This window comes from Procambarus clarkii, chromosome 38, assembly GCF_040958095.1.
Source record: "Procambarus clarkii isolate CNS0578487 chromosome 38, FALCON_Pclarkii_2.0, whole genome shotgun sequence".
Taxonomy (NCBI): Eukaryota; Metazoa; Arthropoda; class Malacostraca; order Decapoda; family Cambaridae; genus Procambarus; species Procambarus clarkii.
The window spans coordinates 303,240-327,994 of NC_091187.1; the positions used below are offsets into that span (position 1 = coordinate 303,240).

At 40.4% G+C, this 24,755-nt stretch overlaps 1 protein-coding gene and 1 pseudogene across 1 annotated transcript; both read right to left on the reverse strand.

Moving 5' to 3' along the window:
• Positions 1-4,435: 4,435 nt before the first annotated feature.
• Positions 4,436-11,386, reverse strand: LOC123749458 (voltage-dependent T-type calcium channel subunit alpha-1G-like; annotated as a pseudogene).
• A 331-nt stretch (positions 11,387-11,717) lies between these two features.
• Positions 11,718-24,727, reverse strand: LOC138372139 (voltage-dependent T-type calcium channel subunit alpha-1G-like). The gene is given in 5 exon segments (XM_069337452.1): positions 11,718-12,394; positions 12,397-12,414; positions 12,417-12,582; positions 17,926-18,647; positions 24,709-24,727. Coding segments are annotated over 5 exon segments (1,602 nt in total).
• Between the last annotated feature and the right edge of the window lie 28 nt (positions 24,728-24,755).

Below are 24,755 nucleotides of genomic sequence, written 5' to 3' on the forward strand. Positions count from 1 at the left end.
TGGTCGATAGTTTGACGCAAGTGATTTATCTCCTTTCTTAAAAACTGGTATCACATTAGCAACTTTCCATAATTCTGGCACTCTGCCTGACTCTATTGATTTATTAAATATGGTAGACAGTGGGTCGCAAAGCTCCTCTTTGCATTCTTAAAGCACCCTGGCAAACACTTCATCCGGCCCTGGGGATTTGTTTGGTTTGAGTTTTACTATTTGTTTAAGAACATCCTCCCTGGTAACTGCTAAACTAGTCAACCTGTCCTCGTCCTCACCCACATATACTTGTTTGGCTGAAGGTATATCGTCAAGTTCCTCTTTAGTAAACACAGATATAAAATATTTATTAAAAATACTACTATCTCTTCATCACTATTTGGTATTTTTAATGGACCTATCCTTTCCCTAATCTTTGTCCGGTATAACTGGAAAAACCCTTTAGGATTTGTCTTCGCTTGCTCTGCTATTCGAACTCATAGTTTCTTTTTGCTTTCCTTATCTCTTTTTTAGTATTTCTAACCAGTTGTACGAATTCCTGTTCTAAACTGACTTCCCCATTCTTAATCCTTTTGTACCACGCTCTCTTTTTACCTATAAGGCTCTTCAGATCCCTTGTTATCCACTTTGGATCATTAGTGTTCGATCTATTCAATTGATATGGTATACTACATTCCTGGGCTTTGCTTAGAATATTTTTAAATAGATTATGATTTGAATCCACATCGAAAACCCCTTTTACGTCACCTATCGCTGGGTTAACGTCTAGCTCCAATACCGGCCCACACCCCATACCCAAGACATTCCAATCTATTTGACCCCAAAAAATTCTTTTAGCTATTGAAATTAGCTTTTCGAAAATCAGGCACTTTAACAGTATTTTCTCCTACAGATCTATTCCATTCAATGCTAAATCTAATTTCTTTATGATCACTGTTCCCTAGCTCACTCCCTATTTCGATGTCCTTAATTTGTGTTTCCCTGTTAGTTAACACTAAATCTAAAATATTATTTCCCCGCGTCGGTTCCTTAATGTGTTGCGTAAGAAAGCAATCGTCAATTAATTCTAGAAAATCTTCTGCTTCATTATTCCCTGTTTTATTCAACCAGTTTATTTCACTAAAATTAAAGTCACCCATGACATAAATACTGTTAGATCTAGATGATCTAGATATTTCCTCCCATAGATGCTTTGCTTCCATTCTGTCTAAATTTGGTGGCCTATATATAACTCCTATTATAATATTATTTGCTTTTTCGTTTAATTCTATCCAAATAGTTTCTGTATGTAGCTCAGTTTTGATTCCCTCTTTGAGACTACATTTCAATTTGTCCCTAACATATATGGCTACTCCCCCTCCTCGTCTAATATATCTATCTGTGTGAAATAGTTTAAATCCATTGATTTGATATTCAGCTAATAGCTCTCTATTTTCTACATTCATCCACGTTTCGGTAAGTGCAATAATATCTATTTTTTCTGTGCAGACAAGAGCATTTAAATCGTTTATTTTGTTTCTCAGACTTCTAGTGTTAGTGTAATATACCCTAAGTGAATAGTTATTTTGAGGCCCTTCTCTTTCCCTGATCATTTTGCCAATTCTTTTCTCCCACAAACACATACTTTTATTATTTCCTTCCTCCAAATCAATTCCCATACCACTATCTACTAACAGTTTAAACCCAAACAAATGCCTCTAACCACTGGTTCCAATGAGTTCGCAACAGCAACAACCCCTGCCCTCGATAGATGCACCCCATCCCGAGCATACATTTCATTTCTTCCATAGAAGTTGTCTATGAAAGATATTGCATTTGATTTGCAATATCTTTCCAGCCGGCAATTGACACCAAGTGCCCTCGATATCCATTCATTTCCCACTCCCTTTCTTGGAAGAATGCCACATATGATCGGGATTCCTCCCTTGCTCCTAACTAATTCTATGGCTGTTTTATACCTTTTAATCAGTTCCTCACTCCTAACTCGACCAACATCATTTCCTCCCACGCTAATGCAAATAACGCGATTGTTCCCATTTCCAGCCATAATATCATTCTTGTTGTTTATAATATCACCAATACCAGCTCCGGGATAGCAAACCCTTAACCTGTTCCCCCTATCTCTGGCACAAAACGTTCTATCCAAATACCTTATCTGGGAATCTCCCACGACTATGGTTTGCTTAGCTACTTCCTTAACTCTCTGAGGGGTCTGTGCTTCCTTGCTCTTCGTTGCTTTCCCTTTTGCGCGATCCGCAGTCTCACCACAGCACTCGTCCTCCAATACGTCAAATGAATTAGAAGTTGCTATGGCGTTTGAAGGCGGCTTTATCAAAGTCTTCTTAAGGCCCCTGTCCTTCACAACTCTCCAAGACGAGGTCCCTTTACTATTGGTCTCCTCCTTCGTTACTTCTCGTTGTTCTTTCAGCTGACGCACCTCCTCCCGCAGAGAGTCCAACTCTGTCCTCAGGGCTCCCACTAGAGTCACCAGGTCCTTCACTACAACTTCCATATTGCTATGATAATATAACAACACTCAGGAGCTCCGGCTAACACACTCTCTCACTGAGACTGTCTGCGCCTGACTGAGACTGTCTGCGCCTGACTCTGAGACTGTCTGCGCCTGACCTGTCTCAGTTTTTAATGGACCTATCCTTTCCCTAGTCTTAGTTCGATATAACTGAAAAAAAACCTTAGGATTTGACTTTGCTTGCTCTGCTATGCGAACTTCATAGTTTCTTTTTGCTTTCCTAATCTCTTTTTTAACATTTCTAACTAGTTGTATGAATTCCTGTTCTAAACTGACTTCCCCATTCTTAATCCTTTTGTACCAAGTTCTCTTTTTACCTATAAGGTTCTTCAAATTATTTGTTATCCACTTTGGGTCATTAGTATTCGATCTATTCAATTTGTATAGTAACAATGTTCCTGTGCTTTGTTTAGAATATTCTTAAATAAGTTATATATAAATCCACATCGAAATCCCCTTTTACGTCACCTATCGCTGGGTTCATGTTAGTGGAGTGCCTCAAGGCTCTGTCCTGGGACCTCTGTTGTTTATAATATATAAATGATTTAGATTCAGGTTTGAGTTGCAACATCTGCAAATTTGCAGATGATACGAAGATGGTGGGGGAATTGGCACGAAAGAAGACTCACTATCACTTCAAGTTGATCTAGATAGGGTTTTGAAATGGTCAAGGGATTGGCAGATGCAGTTTAATGCTAATAAATGTAAAGTTCTGAGGCTAGGTAGTGATGATTTGCAGAGTTACAAGATACGAGCTTGATGGTGTTGAGATTGCGAAGTCGGATTGCGAAAGGGATCTGGGAGTTATGATTAGTAAGAATTTAAAACAAAAGGATCAATGCATGAATGTTCGTAATAAGGCAAATAGGACACTGGGATTTATTAATCGATGCGTTAGTAACAAGACACCTGGTGTGGTTCCTCAGCTATATCTTGCTCTGGTTAGGCCCCATTTAGATTATGCAATTCAGTTTTGGTCGCCGTACTATAGAATGGATATAAATTCACTTGAACGTGTCCAGCGTAGGATACCTTAAGGTTACCTTGAGGTGCTTCCGGGGCTTAACGTCCCCCGCGGCCCGGTCGTCGACCAGGCCTCCTGGTTGCCGACCTGATCAACCAGGATGTTGGACGCGGCTGCTCGCAGACTTACGTATGAGTCACAGCCTGGTTGATCAGGTATCCTTTGGAGGTGCTTATCCTGTTCTCTCCTGAACACTGTGAGGGGTCGGCCAGTTATGTCCCTTATGTGTAGTGATGTAGGATCTTCTTGAGGTTATCTTGAGATGATTTCGGGGCTTTTTAGTGTTCCCGCGGCCCGGTCCTCGACCAGGCCTCAACCCCCAGGAAGCAGCCCGTGATAGCTGACTAACACCCAGGTACCTATTTTACTGCTAGGTAACAGGGGCATAGGGTGAAAGAAACTCTGCCCATTGTTTCTCGCCGTTGTTGTTGAGAGAGAGGTTTTGAGAGGAGAGTTGTAGTTAAGAGAGGTTTTAGCATGTTTCTTTGAGGGTTTGGTTTGTATGTTCCCAGATTATCCACTTGTTAATCCCATGCTCACCTTGGGTGGAAGATGACATGAAAATTCATTGGGTATGGAGCTAAGTATACTTATGCTTTCTGTAGTGTCCTTTATTCTTATCTTATTATTATTTCAAGTTGTTAGTGATGTTTGTATATTCGTGTTGAATACTACATATATGTAGTAATAAAATTACTGTTTTTGTGCTTCAAAAATCAACTTAGCATTTTTCTAACAATATAACAACTTTGTACCAACCAATTTCCATTTACTGTATCTGGAATTATTTTTGACATGTCAGAAAATACAATCTTAAATCTAATAATGCAAAAAAATTTGCATAAAATTAAAATTAGCTTACAAACAACTTTCTCAAATTTATTATCACATTACCTGAGGATGACAATGATGCCATCAAAAACATTGAAACCATTGCTTATGTAACCAAAGGGTCCATCGGCAATAATCTTTAGCAACATTTCGACGGCAAACACGGCTGAGAAGACGAAGTTGCTCAGTTCCACAATAATTGTCAACATCATTGGCTGTTTATGGTACTCGATGCCCATGCTGAGGGTGTTGATGAGGATAGCAATAAGAATGCCCCGTTGAAAGTATCGGTGATCCACCAGCTTCTTGATATACACACGAATTTGTGAACAAAATCTGTGGGCTAAAGAAGGCTGTTTTGTCCCCTCATCCTTCCAATCTTCATCACTCCAGTCAGACTCTGAGTCACAGGAATCAAACTCTGAATAGTAATTGTGAAACCTGCAGGGGCTTGATCAGCAGAAAAGAATAAAGTTGGTGCTGAAAAGTGTTTGACTCCTTTGGCCAATGAAGAATAAAGTGTGGACGGAACGGGAGTCAATGCCCAAGTGTGTGGGCAAAGCAGCAGAAAGAGCACCACTAAGTGCCAGTAGTTCTCCACAAGTGAGAGAACCTTTTCCCCCTGAACCATTATTTGAGGGTGTTCGCGAGACAGAACGCAAGGAAGATTTATTCTTGTTAAGGGGTAGGAGGGCTGGGGGTAGTAGAGCAGGGGGCATAAGAGAAGGTGGTCCTGGTGTGTGAGGTGATGGGGTAAGGGCTCACGGAAATATGATGGATCTAGAGGTTCATCGTCAGTTTGCGTAGTCTTCTTACTGTGACAGACATTTTTTGTTGCTGTCTCCCCAGCATGACCATGGAGAAGCACTACATCACTGAACGTGACAGAGCTGCGTCGATGCTGTTGTGGGGTACAGGTGCCCTGACCACCTGGTGATGGTGGCAAGAGCTCATTGCTGCCATCCCCACTTGTACCGCTTGAGATTTTGAGGAGAACTGGACGATGTGTGGAGGCTTGAGGATCTATATCAGAAAATTCTGGGCTAATGCGGGGAGCATTATTGTTTCTCGAGTCGTCTGGAACTTCGTGTACTTCTGGAGGTGACAAAAGCTGTGGAGATGTTGAGCTTATGTTATTCATCACAGTTAAGGCTCCACCAGGTCCAATGCCACCAACAGTAGGAGCCATGGCTACTACAATGCTTGGCACTCCAGATGCTCCACCTTCCCGACTGATAATGGCACTCTGTGCTGCCTCATATTGTCGACGACGACGCTGCTTCTTGAGGCTCAGCTGATGAGGATGATCAGACTTGTTTCTCCGGCGAAACTGTTTGTACCGAATGCAAAATTTTCTCTTTCCTCGTCTCCATAAGTGAGCAATATGTTTTATAATTTCTGCATAGCATGAATTTGGTTCCGAAGTGGAACCAGATGCAAGTGTACTAGCTGACTGAAACCTGGCACACTCCATTTTCATTCGCTCCATTTCTCGCTTCTTAGTCTCTGAAAACTGAGTAGCAATAACAACCAGGCACAAGTTGATCATGAAGAATGACCCAATCACAACATAAGAACATAAGAACAAAGGTAACTGCAGAAGGCCTATTGGCCCATACGAGGCAGCTCCTATTTATAACCACCCAATCCCAATCATATACTTGTCCAACCCATGCTTGAAACAATCGAGGGACACCACCTCCACCACGTTACGCGGCAATTGGTTCCACAAATCAACAACCCTGTTACTGAACCAGTATTTACCCAAGTCTTTCCTAAATCTAAACTTATCCAATATATACCCGTTGTTTTGTGTTCTGTCTTGTGCTGATATTTTTAATACCCTATTAATACCCCCTGTTATGTCCATTCATCCACTTGTAAACCTCTATCATGTCACCCCTAACTCTTCGCCTTTCCAGTGAATGCAACTTAAGCTTTGTTAATCTTTCTTCATATGAAAGATTTCTAATTTAGGGAATTAACTTAGTCATCCTACGTTGGACACGTTCAAGTGAATTTATATCCATTCTATAATACGGCGACCAAAACTGAACTGCATAATCTAAATGGGGCCTAACCAGAGCAAGATATAGCTTAAGAACCACACCAGGTGTCTTGTTACTAACGCTTCGATTAATAAATCCCAGTGTCCTATTCGCCTTATTACGAACATTCATGCATTGATCCTTTTGTTTTAAATTCTTATTAATCATAACTCCCAGATCCCTTTCGCAATCCGACTTCGCAATCTCAACACCATCTAGCTCGTATCTTGTAACTCTATCATCATTTCCTAGCCTCAGAACTTTACATTTATCAGCATTAAACTGCATTTGCCAATCCTTTGACCATTTCAAAACCCTATCTAGATCAACTTGAAGTGATAGTGAATCCTCCTCCGAATTAATTTCCCTACCGATTTTTGTATCATCGGCAAATTTGCAAATGTTGCTACTCAAACCTGAATCTAAATCATTTATATATATTATGAACAACAGAGGTCTCAGGACAGAGCCTTGAGGCACTCCACTTACAACATTTTCCCACTCTGACTTGATTCCATTTATACTAACTCTTTGTTTCCTTTGGAATAGCCATGCCCTAATCCAGCCTAATATAGCACCCCCAATACCATGAGACTCTATCTTTTTAATCAGTCTTTCATGTGGCACTGTATCAAAAGCTTTGCTAAAGTCAAGGTACACAACATCACAATCCCTACCACTATCAACTGCCTCAACTATGCTAGAATAAAAAGATAACAAATTTGTTAAACATGAACGGCCATTTACAAAACCACGCTGCGACTCAATTATTAATTTATGTTTTTCAAGATGAAGACGAATTTTATTTGCAATTATAGATTCGAGTAACTTTCCCACAATAGACGTTAGGCTAATTGGTCGATAGTTTGACGCAAGTGATTTATCTCCTTTCTTAAAAACTGGTATCACATTAGCAACTTTCCATAATTCTGGCACTCTGCCTGACTCTATTGATTTATTAAATATGGTAGACAGTGGGTCGCAAAGCTCCTCTTTGCATTCTTTAAGCACCCTGGCAAACACTTCATCCGGCCCTGGGGATTTGTTTGGTTTGAGTTTTACTATTTGTTTAAGAACATCCTCCCTGGTAACTGCTAAACTAGTCAACCTGTCCTCGTCCTCACCCACATATACTTGTTTGGCTGAAGGTATATCGTCAAGTTCCTCTTTAGTAAACACAGATATAAAATATTTATTAAAAATACTACTTATCTCTTCATCACTATTTGGTATTTTTAATGGACCTATCCTTTCCCTAATCTTTGTCCGGTATAACTGGAAAAACCCTTTAGGATTTGTCTTCGCTTGCTCTGCTATTCGAACTTCATAGTTTCTTTTTGCTTTCCTTATCTCTTTTTTAGTATTTCTAACCAGTTGTACGAATTCCTGTTCTAAACTGACTTCCCCATTCTTAATCCTTTTGTACCACGCTCTCTTTTTACCTATAAGGCTCTTCAGATCCCTTGTTATCCACTTTGGATCATTAGTGTTCGATCTATTCAATTGATATGGTATACTACATTCCTGGGCTTTGCTTAGAATATTTTTAAATAGATTATGATTTGAATCCACATCGAAAACCCCTTTTACGTCACCTATCGCTGGGTTAACGTCTAGCTCCAATACCGGCCCACACCCCATACCCAAGACTTTCCAATCTATTTGACCCCAAAAAATTCTTTTAGCTATTGAAATTAGCTTTTCGAAAATCAGGCACTTTAACAGTATTTTCTCCTACAGATCTATTCCATTCAATGCTAAATCTAATTTCTTTATGATCACTGTTCCCTAGCTCACTCCCTATTTCGATGTCCTTAATTTGTGTTTCCCTGTTAGTTAACACTAAATCTAAAATATTATTTCCCCGCGTCGGTTCCTTAATGTGTTGCGTAAGAAAGCAATCGTCAATTAATTCTAGAAAATCTTCTGCTTCATTATTCCCTGTTTTATTCAACCAGTTTATTTCACTAAAATTAAAGTCACCCATGACATAAATACTGTTAGATCTAGATGATCTAGATATTTCCTCCCATAGATGCTTTGCTTCCATTCTGTCTAAATTTGGTGGCCTATATATAACTCCTATTATAATATTATTTGCTTTTTCGTTTAATTCTATCCAAATAGTTTCTGTATGTAGCTCAGTTTTGATTCCCTCTTTGAGACTACATTTCAATTTGTCCCTAACATATATGGCTACTCCCCCTCCTCGTCTAATATATCTATCTGTGTGAAATAGTTTAAATCCATTGATTTGATATTCAGCTAATAGCTCTCTATTTTCTACATTCATCCACGTTTCGGTAAGTGCAATAATATCTATTTTTTCTGTGCAGACAAGAGCATTTAAATCGTTTATTTTGTTTCTCAGACTTCTAGTGTTAGTGTAATATACCCTAAGTGAATAGTTATTTTGAGGCCCTTCTCTTTCCCTGATCATTTTGCCAATTCTTTTCTCCCACAAACACATACTTTTATTATTTCCTTCCTCCAAATCAATTCCCATACCACTATCTACTAACAGTTTAAACCCAAACAAATGCCTCTAACCACTGGTTCCAATGAGTTCGCAACAGCAACAACCCCTGCCCTCGATAGATGCACCCCATCCCGAGCATACATTTCATTTCTTCCATAGAAGTTGTCTATGAAAGATATTGCATTTGATTTGCAATATCTTTCCAGCCGGCAATTGACACCAAGTGCCCTCGATATCCATTCATTTCCCACTCCCTTTCTTGGAAGAATGCCACATATGATCGGGATTCCTCCCTTGCTCTAACTAATTCTATGGCTGTTTTATACCTTTTAATCAGTTCCTCACTCCTAACTCGACCAACATCATTTCCTCCCACGCTAATGCAAATAACGCGATTGTTCCCATTTCCAGCCATAATATCATTCTTGTTGTTTATAATATCACCAATACCAGCTCCGGGATAGCAAACCCTTAACCTGTTCCCCCTATCTCTGGCACAAAACGTTCTATCCAAATACCTTATCTGGGAATCTCCCACAACTATGGTTTGCTTAGCTACTTCCTTAACTTTCTGAGGGGTCTGTGCTTCCTTGCTCTTCGTTGCTTTCCCTTTTGCGCGATCCGCAGTCTCACCACAACACTCGTCCTCCAATACGTCAAATGAATTAGAAGTTGCTATGGCGTTTGAAGGCGGCTTTATCAAAGTCTTCTTAAGGCCCCTGTCCTTCACAACTCTCCAAGACGAGGTCCCTTTACTATTGGTCTCCTCCTTCGTTACTTCTCGTTGTTCTTTCAGCTGACGCACCTCCTCCCGCAGAGAGTCCAACTCCGTCCTCAGGGCTCCCACTAGAGTCACCAGGTCCTTCACTACAACTTCCATATTGCTATGATAATATAACAACACTCAGGAGCTCCGGCTAACACACCCTCTCACTGAGACTGTCTGCGCCTGATTGAGACTGTCTGCGCCTGACTCTGAGACTGTCTGCGCCTGACCTGTCTCAGTCTTTAATGGACCTATCCTTTCCCTAGTCTTAGTTCGATATAACTGAAAAAAAACCTTAGGATTTGACTTTGCTTGCTCTGCTATGCGAACTTCATAGTTTCTTTTTGCTTTCCTAATCTCTTTTTTAACATTTCTAACTAGTTGTATGAATTCCTGTTCTAAACTGACTTCCCCATTCTTAATCCTTTTGTACCAAGCTCTCTTTTTACCTATAAGGTTCTTCAAATTATTTGTTATCCACTTTGGGTCATTAGTATTCGATCTATTCAATTTGTATAGTATACAATGTTCCTGTGCTTTGTTTAGAATATTCTTAAATAAGTTATATATTAAATCCACATCGAAATCCCCTTTTAAGTCACCTATCGCTGGGTTCATGTTAGTGGAGTGCCTCAAGGCTCTGTCCTGGGACCTCTGTTGTTTATAATATATATAAATGATTTAGATTCAGGTTTGAGTTGCAACATCTGCAAATTTGCAGATGATACGAAGATCGGTGGGGGAATTGGCACGAAAGAAGACTCACTATCACTTCAAGTTGATCTAGATAGGGTTTTGAAATGGTCAAGGGATTGGCAGATGCAGTTTAATGCTAATAAATGTAAAGTTCTGAGGCTAGGTAGTGATGATTTGCAGAGTTACAAGATACGAGCTTGATGGTGTTGAGATTGCGAAGTCGGATTGCGAAAGGGATCTGGGAGTTATGATTAGTAAGAATTTAAAACAAAAGGATCAATGCATGAATGTTCGTAATAAGGCAAATAGGACACTGGGATTTATTAATCGATGCGTTAGTAACAAGACACCTGGTGTGGTTCCTCAGCTATATCTTGCTCTGGTTAGGCCCCATTTAGATTATGCAATTCAGTTTTGGTCGCCGTACTATAGAATGGATATAAATTCACTTGAACGTGTCCAGCGTAGGATACCTTAAGGTTACCTTGAGGTGCTTCCGGGGCTTAACGTCCCCCGCGGCCCGGTCGTCGACCAGGCCTCCTGGTTGCCGACCTGATCAACCAGGATGTTGGACGCGGCTGCTCGCAGACTTACGTATGAGTCACAGCCTGGTTGATCAGGTATCCTTTGGAGGTGCTTATCCTGTTCTCTCCTGAACACTGTGAGGGGTCGGCCAGTTATGTCCCTTATGTGTAGTGATGTAGAATCTTCTTGAGGTTATCTTGAGATGATTTCGGGGCTTTTTAGTGTTCCCGCGGCCCGGTCCTCGACCAGGCCTCAACCCCCAGGAAGCAGCCCGTGATAGCTGACTAACACCCAGGTACCTATTTTACTGCTAGGTAACAGGGGCATAGGGTGAAAGAAACTCTGCCCATTGTTTCTCGCCGTTGTTGAGAGAGAGGTTTTGAGAGGAGAGTTGTAGTTAAGAGAGGTTTTAGCATGTTTCTTTGAGGGTTTGGTTTGTATGTTCCCAGATTATCCACTTGTTAATCCCATGCTCACCTTGGGTGGAAGATGACATGAAAATTCATTGGGTATGGAGCTAAGTATACTTATGCTTTCTGTAGTGTCCTTTATTCTTATCTTATTATTATTTCAAGTTGTTAGTGATGTTTGTATATTCGTGTTGAATACTACATATATGTAGTAATAAAATTACTGTTTTTGTGCTTCAAAAATCAACTTAGCATTTTTCTAACAATATAACAACTTTGTACCAACCAATTTCCATTTACTGTATCTGGAATTATTTTTGACATGTCAGAAAATACAATCTTAAATCTAATAATGCAAAAAAATTTGCATAAAATTAAAATTAGCTTACAAACAACTTTTTCAAATTTATTATCACATTACCTGAGGATGACAATGATGCCATCAAAAACATTGAAACCATTGCTTATGTAACCAAAGGGTCCATCGGCAATAATCTTTAGCAACATTTCGACGGCAAACACGGCTGAGAAGACGAAGTTGCTCAGTTCCACAATAATTGTCAACATCATTGGCTGTTTATGGTACTCGATGACCATGCTGAGGGTGTTGATGAGGATAGCAATAAGAACGCCCCGTTGAAAGTATCGGTGATCCACCAGCTTCTTGATATACACACGAATTGGTGAACAAAATCTGTGGGCTAAAGAAGGCTGTTTTGTCCCCTCATCCTTCCAATCTTCATCACTCCAGTCAGACTCTGAGTCACAGGAATCAAACTCTGAATAGTAATTTGTGAAACCTGCAGGGGCTTGATCAGCAGAAAAGAATAAAGTTGGTGCTGAAAAGTGTTTGACTCCTTTGGCCAATGAAGAATAAAGTGTGTGGACGGAACGGGAGTCAATGCCCAAGTGTGTGGGCAAAGCAGCAGAAAGAGCACCACTAAGTGCCAGCAGTTCTCTACAAGTGAGAGAACCTTTTCCCCCTGAACCATTATTTGAGGGTGTTCGCGAGACAGAACGCAAGGAAGATTTATTCTTGTTAAGGGGTAGGAGGGCTGGGGGTAGTAGAGCAGGGGGCATAAGAGAAGGTGGTCTGGTGTGTGAGGTGATGGGGTAAGGGCTCACGGAAATATGATGGATCTAGAGGTTCATCGTCAGTTTGCGTAGTCTTCTTACTGTGACAGACATTTTTTGTTGCTGTCTCCCCAGCATGACCATGGAGAAGCACTACATCACTGAACGTGACAGAGCTGCGTCGATGCTGTTGTGGGGTACAGGTGCCCTGACATAAGAACATAAGAACATAAGAACAAAGGTAACTGCAGAAGGCCTATTGGCCCATACGAGGCAGCTCCTATTCTATAACCACCCAATCCCACTCATATACTTGTCCAACCCGTGCTTGAAACAATCGAGGGACCCCACCTCCACAATGTTACGCGGCAATTGGTTCCACAAATCAACAACCCTGTTACTGAACCAGTATTTACCCAAGTCTTTCCTAAATCTAAACTTATCCAATTTATATCCATTGTTTCGTGTTCTGTCCTGTGTTGATACTTTTAATACCCTATTAATATCCCCCGGTTATGTCCATTCATCCACTTGTAAACCTCTATCATGTCACCCCTAACTCTTCGCCTTTCCAGTGAATGCAACTTAAGCTTTGTTAATCTTTCTTCATATGAAAGATTTCTAATTTGGGGAATTAACTTAGTCATCCTACGCTGGACACGTTCAAGTGAATTTATATCCATTCTATAATATGGCGACCAAAACTGAACTGCATAATCTAAATGGGGCCTAACTAGAGCAAGATATAGCTTGAGAACCACACCAGGTGTCTTGTTACTAACGCTGCGATTAATAAATCCAAGTGTCCGATTTGCCTTATTACGAACATTTATGCATTGATCCTTTTGTTTTAAATTCTTACTAATCATAACTCCCAGATCCCTTTCGCAATCCGACTTCGCAATCACAACACCATCTAGCTCGTATCTTGTAACTCTATCATCATTACCTAACCTCAGAACTTTACATTTATCAGCATTAAACTGCATCTGCCAATCCTTTGACCATTTCAAAACCCTATCTAGATCAACTTGAAGTGATAGTGAGTCCTCCTCCGAATTAATTTCCCTACCGATTTTCGTATCATCGGCAAATTTGCAAATGTTGCTACTCAAACCTGAATCTAAATCATTTATATATATTATAAACAACAGAGGTCCCAGGACAGAGCCTTGAGGCACTCCACTTACCTTATGCGAAAGACAGGGGCCTTAAGAAGACTTTGATAAAGCCGCCTTCAAACGCCATAGCAACTTCTAATTCATTTGACGTTTTGGAGGACGAGTGCTGTGGAGAGACTGTGGATCGCGCAAAAGGGAAAGCAACGAAGAGAAAGGAAGCGCAGGCCCCTCAGAAAGTAAAGGAAGTACCTAAGCAAACATTAGTTGTGGGAGATTCCCAGATAAGGTATTTGGATAGAACGTTTTGTGCTAGAGATAGGGGGAACAGGTTAAGGGTGTGCTATCCCGGAGCTGGCATTGGTGATATTATAAACAACATGAATGATATTATGGCTGGTAATGGGAACAATCCCATTATTTGCATTAGCGTGGGAGGAAATGATGTTGGTCGAGTCAGGAGTGAGGAACTGATTCAGAGGTATAAAACAGCCATAGAGTTAGTTAGGAGCAAGGGAGGAATCCCGATCATATGTGGCATTCTTCCAAGAAAGGGAGTGGGAAATGAATGGATATCGAGGGCACTTGGTGTCAATTGCCGGCTGGAAAGATATTGCAAATCAAATGCAATATCTTTCATAGACAACTGGGAACACTTCTATGGAAGAAATGAAATGTATGCTCGTGATGGGGTGCATCTATCGAGAGCTGGGGTTGTTGCTGTTGCGAACTCGCTAGAAGAAGTGGTTAGAGGTGTTTGTTTGGGTTTAAACTGTTAGTAGATAGAGGTATGGGAATTGATTTGGAGGAAGGAGGTAATAAAAGTATGTGTTTGTGGGAGAAAGGAATTGGCAAAACGATCAGGGAAAGAGAAGGTCCGCAAAATAACAATTCACTTAGGGTATATTACACTAACAGTAGAAGTCTAAGAAATAAAATTAACGAATTAAATGCTCTTGTCTGCACAGAAAAAATAGATATTATTGCGCTTACCGAAACGTGGATGAATGTAGAAAATAGAGAACTATTAGCTGAATATCAAATATATGGATTTAAACTATTTCACACAGATAGATATATTAGACGAGGAGGTGGAGTAGCCATATATGTTAGGGACAATTTGAAATGTAGTCTCAAAGAGGGAATCAAAACAGAGCCACACTCAGAAACTATTTGGATTGAATTAAACGAAAAAGCTAATAATATTATAATAGGAGTAATATATAGGCCACCAAATTTAGACAGAATGGAAGCAAAGCATCTATGGGATGAAATATCTAGAGCATCTAGATCTAACAGTATTTATGTCATGGGTGACTTTAATTTTAGCGGAATAAACTGGTTGAACAAAACAGGGAATAGTGAAGCAGAAGATTTTCTAGAATTAATTGACGATTGCTTTCTTACGCAACACATTAAGGAACCAACACGGGAAAATAATATTTTAGATTTAGTGTTAACTAACAGGGAAACGCAAATTAATGACATCGAAATAGGGAGTGAGCTAGGGAGCAGTGATCACAAAGAAATCAGATTTAGCATAGAATGGAATAGACCAGTAGGAGAAAATTCTGTTAAAGTGCCAGATTTTCGAAAAGCTGATTTTAATAGCCTAAGAAATTTTTTGGGTCAAATTGATTGGAAAGGCTTGGGTATGGGGTGTGGGCCGGTCTTGGAGCGAGACATGAACCCAGCGATAGGTGACTTAAATGGGGATTTCGATGTGGATTCAATATATAACTTATTTAAGAATATTCTAAACAAAGCACAGGAACGTAGTATACCATACAAATTGAATAGATCGTATACTAATGACCCAAAGTGGATAACAAAGAATTTGAAGAACTTTATAGGTAAAAAGAGAGCTTGGTACAAAAGGATTAAAAATGGGGAGGTCACTTTAGAACAGGAATTCGTACAACTGGTTAGAAATGTTAAAAAAGAGATAAGGAAAGCAAAAAGAAACTATGAAGTTCGCATAGCAGGGCAAGCAAAGACAAATCCTAAAGGGTTTTTTCAGTTATATCGTACTAAGACTAGGGAAAGGATAGGTCCATTAAAAACTGAGACAGGTCAAATAACAGATAGTGATGAAGAGATGAGTAGTATTTTTAATAAATATTTTGTATCTGTATTTACTAAAGAAGAACTTAACAATATGCCTTCAGCCGAACAAGTCTATGTGGGTGGGGACGAGGACAGGTTGACGAGTTTAGCAGTTACCAGGGAGGATGTTCTTAAACAAATAGTAAAACTCAAACCAAACAAATCCCCAGGGCCGGATGAAGTGTTTGCTAGGGTGCTTAAAGAATGCAAAGAGGAGCTTTGTGACCCACTGTCAACCATATTTAATAAATCAATAGAGTCAGGCAGAGTGCCAGAGTTTTGGAAAGTTGCTAATGTGATACCAGTTTTTAAGAAAGGAGATAGATCACTTGCGTCTAACTATCGACCAATTAGCCTAACGTCTATTGTGGGAAAGTTACTCGAATCTATAATAGCAAATAAAATTCGTCTTCATCTTGAAAAACATAAATTAATAATTGAGTCGCAACATGGTTTTATAAATGGCCGTTCATGTTTAACAAATTTGTTATCTTTTTATTCTAGCATTGTTGAGGCAGTTGATAGTGGTAAGGATTGCGATGTTGTATACCTTGACTTTAGTAAAGCTTTTGATACAGTGCCACATGAAAGACTGATTAAAAAAATAGAGTCTCATGGTATTGGGGGTGCTATATTAAGCTGGATTAGGGCATGGCTATACCAAAGGAAACAGAGAGTTAGTATAAATGGAATCAAGTCAGAGTGGGAAAATGTTGTAAGTGGAGTGCCTCAAGGCTCTGTCCTGGGACCTCTGTTGTTTATAATATATAAATGATTTAGATTCAGGTTTGAGTAGCAACATTTGCAAATTTGCCTATGATACGAAAATCGGTAGGGAAATTAATTCGGAGGAGGACTCACAATCACTTCAAGTTGATCTAGATAGGGTTTTGAAATGGTCAAAGGATTGGCAGATGCAGTTTAATGCTGATAAATGTAAAGTTCTGAGGTTAGGTAATGATGATAGAGTTACAAGATACGAGCTAGATGGTGTTGTGATTGCGAAGTCGGATTGCGAAAGGGATCTGGGAGTTATGATTAGTAAGAATTTAAAACAAAAGGATCAATGCATAAATGTTCGTAATAAGGCAAATCGGACACTTGGATTTATTAATCGCAGCGTTAGTAACAAGACACCTGGTGTGGTTCTCAAGCTATATCTTGCTCTAGTTAGGCCCCATTTAGATTATGCAGTTCAGTTTTGGTCGCCATATTATAGAATGGATATAAATTCACTTGAACGTGTCCAGCGTAGGATGACTAAGTTAATTCCCCAAATTAGAAATCTTTCATATGAAGAAAGATTAACAAAGCTTAAGTTGCATTCACTGGAAAGGCGAAGAGTTAGGGGTGACATGATAGAGGTTTACAAGTGGATGAATGGACATAACCGGGGGGATATTAATAGGGTATTAAAAGTATCAACACAGGACAGAACACGAAACAATGGATATAAATTGGATAAGTTTAGATTTAGGAAAGACTTGGGTAAATACTGGTTCAGTAACAGGGTTGTTGATTTGTGGAACCAATTGCCGCGTAACATTGTGGAGGTGGGGTCCCTCGATTGTTTCAAGCACGGGTTGGACAAGTATATGAGTGGGATTGGGTGGTTATAGAATAGGAGCTGCCTCGTATGGGCCAATAGGCCTTCTGCAGTTACCTTTGTTCTTATGTTCTTATGTTCTTACAACATTTTCCCACTCTGACTTGATTCCATTTATACTAACTCTCTGTTTCCTTTGGTATAGCCATGCCCTAATCCAGCTTAATATAGCACCCCCAATACCATGAGACTCTATTTTTTTAATCAGTCTTTCATGTGGCACTGTATCAAAAGCTTTGCTAAAGTCAAGGTATACAACATCGCAATCCTTACCACTATCAACTGCCTCAACAATGCTAGAATAAAAAGATAACAAATTTGTTGAACATGAACGGCCATTTATAAAACCATGTTGCGACTCAATTATTAATTTATGTTTTTCAAGATGAAGACGAATTTTATTTGCTATTATAGATTCGAGTAACTTTCCCACAATAGACGTTAGGCTAATTGGTCGATAGTTAGACGCAAGTGATCTATCTCCTTTCTTAAAAACTGGTATCACATTAGCAACTTTCCAAAACTCTGGCACTCTGCCTGACTCTATTGATTTATTAAATATGATTGACAGTGGGTCACAAAGCTCCTCTTTGCATTCTTTAAGCACCCTAGCAAACACTTCATCCGGCCCTGGGGATTTGTTTGGTTTGAGTTTTACTATTTGTTTAAGAACATCCTCCTTGGTAACTGCTAAACTCGTCCAACCTGTCCTCGTCCCCACCCACATAGACTTGTTCTGACCACCTGGTGATGGTGGCAAGAGCTCATTGCTGCCATCCCCACTTGTACCGCTTGAGATTTTGAGGAGAACTGGACGATGTGTGGAGGCTTGAGGATCTATATCAGAAAATTCTGGGCTAATGCGGGGAGCATTATTGTTTCTCGAGTCGTCTGGAACTTCGTGTACTTCTGGAGGTGACAAAAGCTGTGGAGATGTTGAGCTTATGTTATTCATCACAGTTAAGGCTCCACCAGGTCCAATGCCACCAACAGTAGGAGCCATGGCTACTACAATGCTTGGCACTCCAGATGCTCCACCTTCCCGACTGATAATGGCACTCTGTGCTGCCTCATATTGTCGACGACGACGCTGCTTCTTGAGGCTCAGCTGATGAGGATGATCAGACTTGTTTCTCCGGCGAAACTGTTTGTACCGAATGTAAAATTTTCTCTTTCCTCGTCTCCATAAGTGAGCAATATATTTTATAATTTCTGCATAGCATGAATTTGATTCCGAAGTGGAACCAGATGCAAGTGTACTAGTTGACTGAAACCTGGCACGCTCCATCTTCATTCGCTCCATTTCTCGCTTCTTAGTCTCTGAAAACTGAGTAGCAATAACAACCAGGCACAAGTTGATCATGAAGAATGACCCAATCACAACATAAGAACATAAGAACAAAGGTAACTGCAGAAGGCCTATTGGCCCATACGAGGCAGCTCCTATTTATAACCACCCAATCCCACTCATATACTTGTCCAACCCATGCTTGAAACAATCGAGGGACACCACCTCCACCACGTTACGCGGCAATTGGTTCCACAAATCAACAACCCTGTTACTGAACCAGTATTTACCCAAGTCTTTCCTAAATCTAAACTTATCCAATATATACCCGTTGTTTTGTGTTCTGTCTTGTGCTGATATTTTTAATACCCTATTAATACCCCCTGTTATGTCCATTCATCCACTTGTAAACCTCTATCATGTCACCCCTAACTCTTCGCCTTTCCAGTGAATGCAACTTAAGCTTTGTTAATCTTTCTTCATATGAAAGATTTCTAATTTGGGGAATTAACTTAGTCATCCTACGTTGGACACGTTCAAGTGAATTTATATCCATTCTATAATACGGCGACCAAAACTGAACTGCATAATCTAAATGGGGCCTAACCAGAGCAAGATATAGCTTAAGAACCACACCAGGTGTCTTGTTACTAACGCTTCGATTAATAAATCCCAGTGTCCTATTCGCCTTATTACGAACATTCATGCATTGATCCTTTTGTTTTAAATTCTTACTAATCATAACTCCCAGATTCCTTTCGCAATCCGACTTCGCAATCTCAACACCATCTAGCTCGTATCTTGTAACTCTATCATCATTTCCTAGCCTCAGAACTTTACATTTATCAGCATTAAACTGCATTTGCCAATCCTTTGACCATTTCAAAACCCTATCTAGATCAACTTGAAGTGATAGTGAATCCTCCTCCGAATTAATTTCCCTACCGATTTTTGTATCATCTGCAAATTTGCAAATGTTGCTACTCAAACCTGAATCTAAATCATTTATATATATTATGAACAACAGAGGTCTCAGGACAGAGCCTTGAGGCACTCCACTTACAACATTTTCCCACTCTGACTTGATTCCATTTATACTAACTCTTTGTTTCCTTTGGAATAGCCATGCCCTAATCCAGCCTAATATAGCACCCCCAATACCATGAGACTCTATCTTTTTAATCAGTCTTTCATGTGGCACTGTATCAAAAGCTTTGCTAAAGTCAAGGTACACAACATCACAATCCCTACCACTATCAACTGCCTCAACTATGCTAGAATAAAAAGATAACAAATTTGTTAAACATGAACGGCCATTTACAAAACCACGCTGCGACTCAATTATTAATTTATGTTTTTCAAGATGAAGACGAATTTTATTTGCTATTATAGATTCGAGTAACTTTCCCACAATAGACGTTAGGCTAATTGGTCTATAGTTAGACGCAAGTGATCTATCTCCTTTCTTAAAAACTGGTATCACATTAGCAACTTTCCAAAACTCTGGCACTCTGCCTGACTCTATTGATTTATTAAATATGGTTGACAGTGGGTCACAAAGCTCCTCTTTGCATTCATTAAGCACCCTGGCAAACACTTCATCCGGCCCTGGGGATTTGTTTGGTTTGAGTTTTACTATTTGTTTAAGAACATCCTCCCTGGTAACTACTAAACTCGTCAACCTGTCCTCGTCCCCACCCACATAGACTTGTTCGGCTGAAGGCATATTGTTAAGTTCCTCTTTAGTAAATACAGATACAAAATATTTATTAAAAATACTACTCATCTCTTCATCACTATCTGTTATTTGACCTGTGTCAGTTTTTAATGGACCTATCCTTTCCCTAGTCTTAGTACGATATAACTGAAAAAACGCTTTAGGATTTGTCTTTGCTTGCCCTGCTATGCGAACTTCATAGTTTCTTTTTGCTTTCCTTATCTCTTTTTTAACATTTCTAACCAGTTGTACGAATTCCTGTTTTAAAGTGACCTCCCCATTTTTAATCCTTTTGTACCAAGCTCTCTTTTTACCTATAAGGTTCTTCAAATTCTTTGTTATCCACTTTGGGTCATTAGTATTAGATCTATTCAATTTGTATTGTATACAAACCCACACAAAGGACTACCATGATGGTGAAATATGGATCTCAGAGTACAATCTTTTCAGATGTGATAGGAAACACCGGCTTCAGGGTGGGGTCAGCCTCTACATCAAAGACACACTCATCTGTACTGAGCTGCTAAACACCTCAAATGATATGGTGGAAGTCCTGATAATCAAAATAGAGATTCTAAATGTAGTTATTGTCCTTGTATATAAGTCACCGGAGGCAAACCCTCAGCAGTTTAAAGACCAACTAATGAAAATAGAACACTGCTTGGAAAACCTCACAAATCCAGCTCCGAACATCATCCTGCTTGGGGACTTCAACCTACGGCACCTGAAATGGAAGCACCTGGCTAATACAGTAATATCAGAAAGAATACCAGGAAGTAGCCTAAATGAACAGGCACATGCAAATGACCTGCTACGGATGTGCGACAGGTTTGCCTTAAACCAGCAAATAGTAGAACCAACTAGGAAGGAGAACACGCTGGACCTCATTTTCACTAATAATGATGAATTGATCAGGAACATAATGATTACAAATACCTGTTACTCAGATCACAACTTAATTGAAGTTATGACAACCATGGGGAGTAGACCTTCAAAACCAGTCCAGATTCCCGGTGGAGGAGATTTCAGCAAATTCAACATCAATAATAAACAGATAAACTGGGAGAGAATAAACCAGGACTTCACAGAAATAAACTGGGAAGAACAGCTAGGAAATGCAAACCTGAACCAGTGCCTGGAAAAAATAAGCTCAGTAGCACTAGAAATATGTTCAAACCGCATACCTCTAAGAAAAAAGAGGAAGAGATGCAGATTGGAACGGGAACGTCGTTCCCTATATAGGCGAAGAAAACGAATCGCGGAACAACTTGAGAGTCGCACCCTATCTCAAGAACGGCGAAAAAGGTTAGGTAGAGAAATAGAAACAATTGAACGGAAGCTACAAGAATCATACAGAACCCAGGAGAGGCAAAAGAGAGCAAAAGGCCATCAGTGAAATAGAAAGAAATCCGAAATATTTTTTCTCCTATGCAAAATCAAGATCAAAAACCACATCTAGTATCGGGCCCCTGCGAAAGGGAGATGGAACTTTCACCGATGACAACAAAGAAATGAGCGAGCTACTGAGGACGCAGTACGACTCTGTTTTCAGCGAGCCATTAAACACACTAAAGATTGATGACCCAAATGAATTTTTCATGGATACGATACCAACATCAAATCATATATCAGACGTCACCCTATCCCCACTGGATTTTGAAGAAGCCATAAACAGTATGCCTATGCACTCTGCACCAGGCCCGGATTCTTGGAACTCCATATTCATCAAGAACTGTAAAAAACCACTATCGCAGGCCCTCCACATTCTGTGGAGACAAAGCCTAGATACTGGCGTTATTCCTGATATACTAAAAACAGCAGAGATAGCACCACTTCATAAAGGAGGAAATAAGGCAGAGGCAAAAAATTACAGACTGATAGCGCTAACATCGCACATCATAAAAATTTTTGAGAGAGTGCTAAGAAGTAAAATCACAAAATACATGGAATCACAGCAACTCCATAACCCCGGACAACATGTTTTCAGAACAGGGCGCTCTTGCCTGTCGCAGTTGCTGGACCACTATGATATGGCATTAGATGCTATGGAAGACAAACATAACGCGGATGTAATTTACACAGATTTCGCAAAAGCTTTTGATAAATGTGACCATGGTGTTATTGCACATAAAATGCGTTCAAAAGGAATTACCGGAAAAATAGGCAGATGGATCTACAATTTCCTGACCAACAGAACCCAATGTGTAATAGTCAACAAAATAAAATCCAGCCCATCAACCGTGAAGAGCTCAGTCCCCCAGGGTACTGTGCTTGCTCCAGTACTTTTTCTCATCCTCATTTCGGACATAGACAAGAACACAACCTATAGCACTGTATCATGCTTTGCAGATGACACTAGGATCTTCATGAGAGTAGGCAACATAGAGGACACGGCGAACCTCCAGTCAGATGTAGATCAGGTCTTTCTATGGGCTACAGAAAATAATATGGTGTTTAACGAAGATAAGTTCCAGCTCATGCGCTTTGGAAAAAATGAAAATATAAAAACGGAAACCACGTACAAAACTCAGGCAAATCATAACATAGAACGAAAAGGCAATGTAAAGGATCTGGGTGTACTCATGTCGGAAGACCTTACCTTTAAAGAACACAATACAGTAGCCGTCACAACTGCAAGAAAAATGACAGGTTGGATAACAAGAACTTTTCACACTAGAGATGCTATACCGATGATGATACTTTTCAAAACTCTTGTGCTCTCTAGAGTGGAGTACTGCTGCACAATGACAGCACCTTTCAAAGCTGGAGAAATTACTGACCTGGAGAGCGTGCAGAGATCCTTTACTGCTAGAATCCACTCAGTAAAACATCTAAACTATTGGGACTGACTAAAGAGCCTAAAACTGTACTCCCTTGAGCGCAGGCGGGAGAGGTACATAATAATTTACACGTGGAAAATATTAGAGGGGCTGGTCCCAAACCTGCACACAGAAATAACATCACATGAGACCAGAAGACATGGCAGGATGTGCAGAATACCCCCGTTGAAAAACAGAGGTGCAACTGGTACTCTGAGAGAGAACTCTATCAACATCAGAGGTCCGAGACTGTTCAACACGCTTCCACTACACATAAGGGGCATAACTGACCGACCACTCACAGTGTTCAAGAGAGAACTGGATAAGCACCTCCAAAGGGTACCTGATCAACCAGGCTGTGACTCGTACGTCAGGCTGCGAGCAGCCGCGTCCAACAGCCTGGTTGATCAGTCCGGCAACCAGGAGGCCTGGTCGACGACCGGGCCGCGGGGACGCTAAGCCCCGGAAGCACCTCAAGGTAACCTCAAGGTAGGTAAGGTACAATGTTCCTGTGCTTTGTTTAGAATATTCTTAAATAAGTTATATATTAAATCCACATCGAAATCCCCTTTTACGTAACCTATCGCTGGGTTCATGTTAGTGGAGTGCCTCAAGGCTCTGTCCTGGGACCTCTGTTGTTTATAATATATATAAATGATTTAGATTCAGGTTTGAGTTGCAACATCTGCAAATTTGCAGATGATACGAAGATCGGTGAGGAAATTAATTCGGAGGAGGACTCACTATCACTTCAAGTTGATCTAGATAGGGTTTTGAAATGGTCAAGGGATTGGCAGATGCAGTTTAATGCTAATAAATGTAAAGTTCTGAGGCTAGGTAGTGATGATTTGCAGAGTTACAAGATACGAGCTTGATGGTGTTGAGATTGCGAAGTCGGATTGCGAAAGGGATCTGGGAGTTATGATTAGTAAGAATTTAAAACAAAAGGATCAATGCATGAATGTTCGTAATAAGGCAAATAGGACACTGGGATTTATTAATCGATGCGTTAGTAACAAGACACCTGGTGTGGTTCCTCAGCTATATCTTGCTCTGGTTAGGCCCCATTTAGATTATGCAATTCAGTTTTGGTCGCCGTACTATAGAATGGATATAAATTCACTTGAACGTGTCCAGCGTAGGATACCTTAAGGTTAACTTGAGATGCTTTCCGGGGCTTAACATCCCCCGCGGCTCGGTCGTCGACCAGGCCTCCTGGTTGCCGACCTGATCAACCAGGCTGTTGGACGCGGCTGCTCGCAGACTTACGTATGAGTCACAGCCTGGTTGATCAGGTATCCTTTGGAGGTGCTTATCCAGTTCTCTCTTGAACACTGTGAGGGGTCGGCCAGTTATGCCCCTTATGTGTAGTGATGTAGAATCTTCTTGAGGTTATCTTGAGATGATTTCGGGGCTTTTTAGTGTTCCCGCGGCCCGGTCCTCGACCAGGCCTCCACCCCCAGGAAGCAGCCTGTGATAGCTGACTAACACCCAGGTACCTATTTTACTGCTAGGTAACAGGGGCATAGGGTGAAAGAAACTCTGCCCATTGTTTCTCGCCGTTGTTGTTGAGAGAGAGGTTTTGAGAGGAGAGTTGTAGTTAAGAGAGGTTTTAGCATGTTTCTTTGAGGGTTTGGTTTGTATGTTTCCAGATTATCCACTTGTTAATTCCATGCTCACCTTGGGTGGAAGATGACATGAAAATTCAACGGGTATGGAGCTAAGTA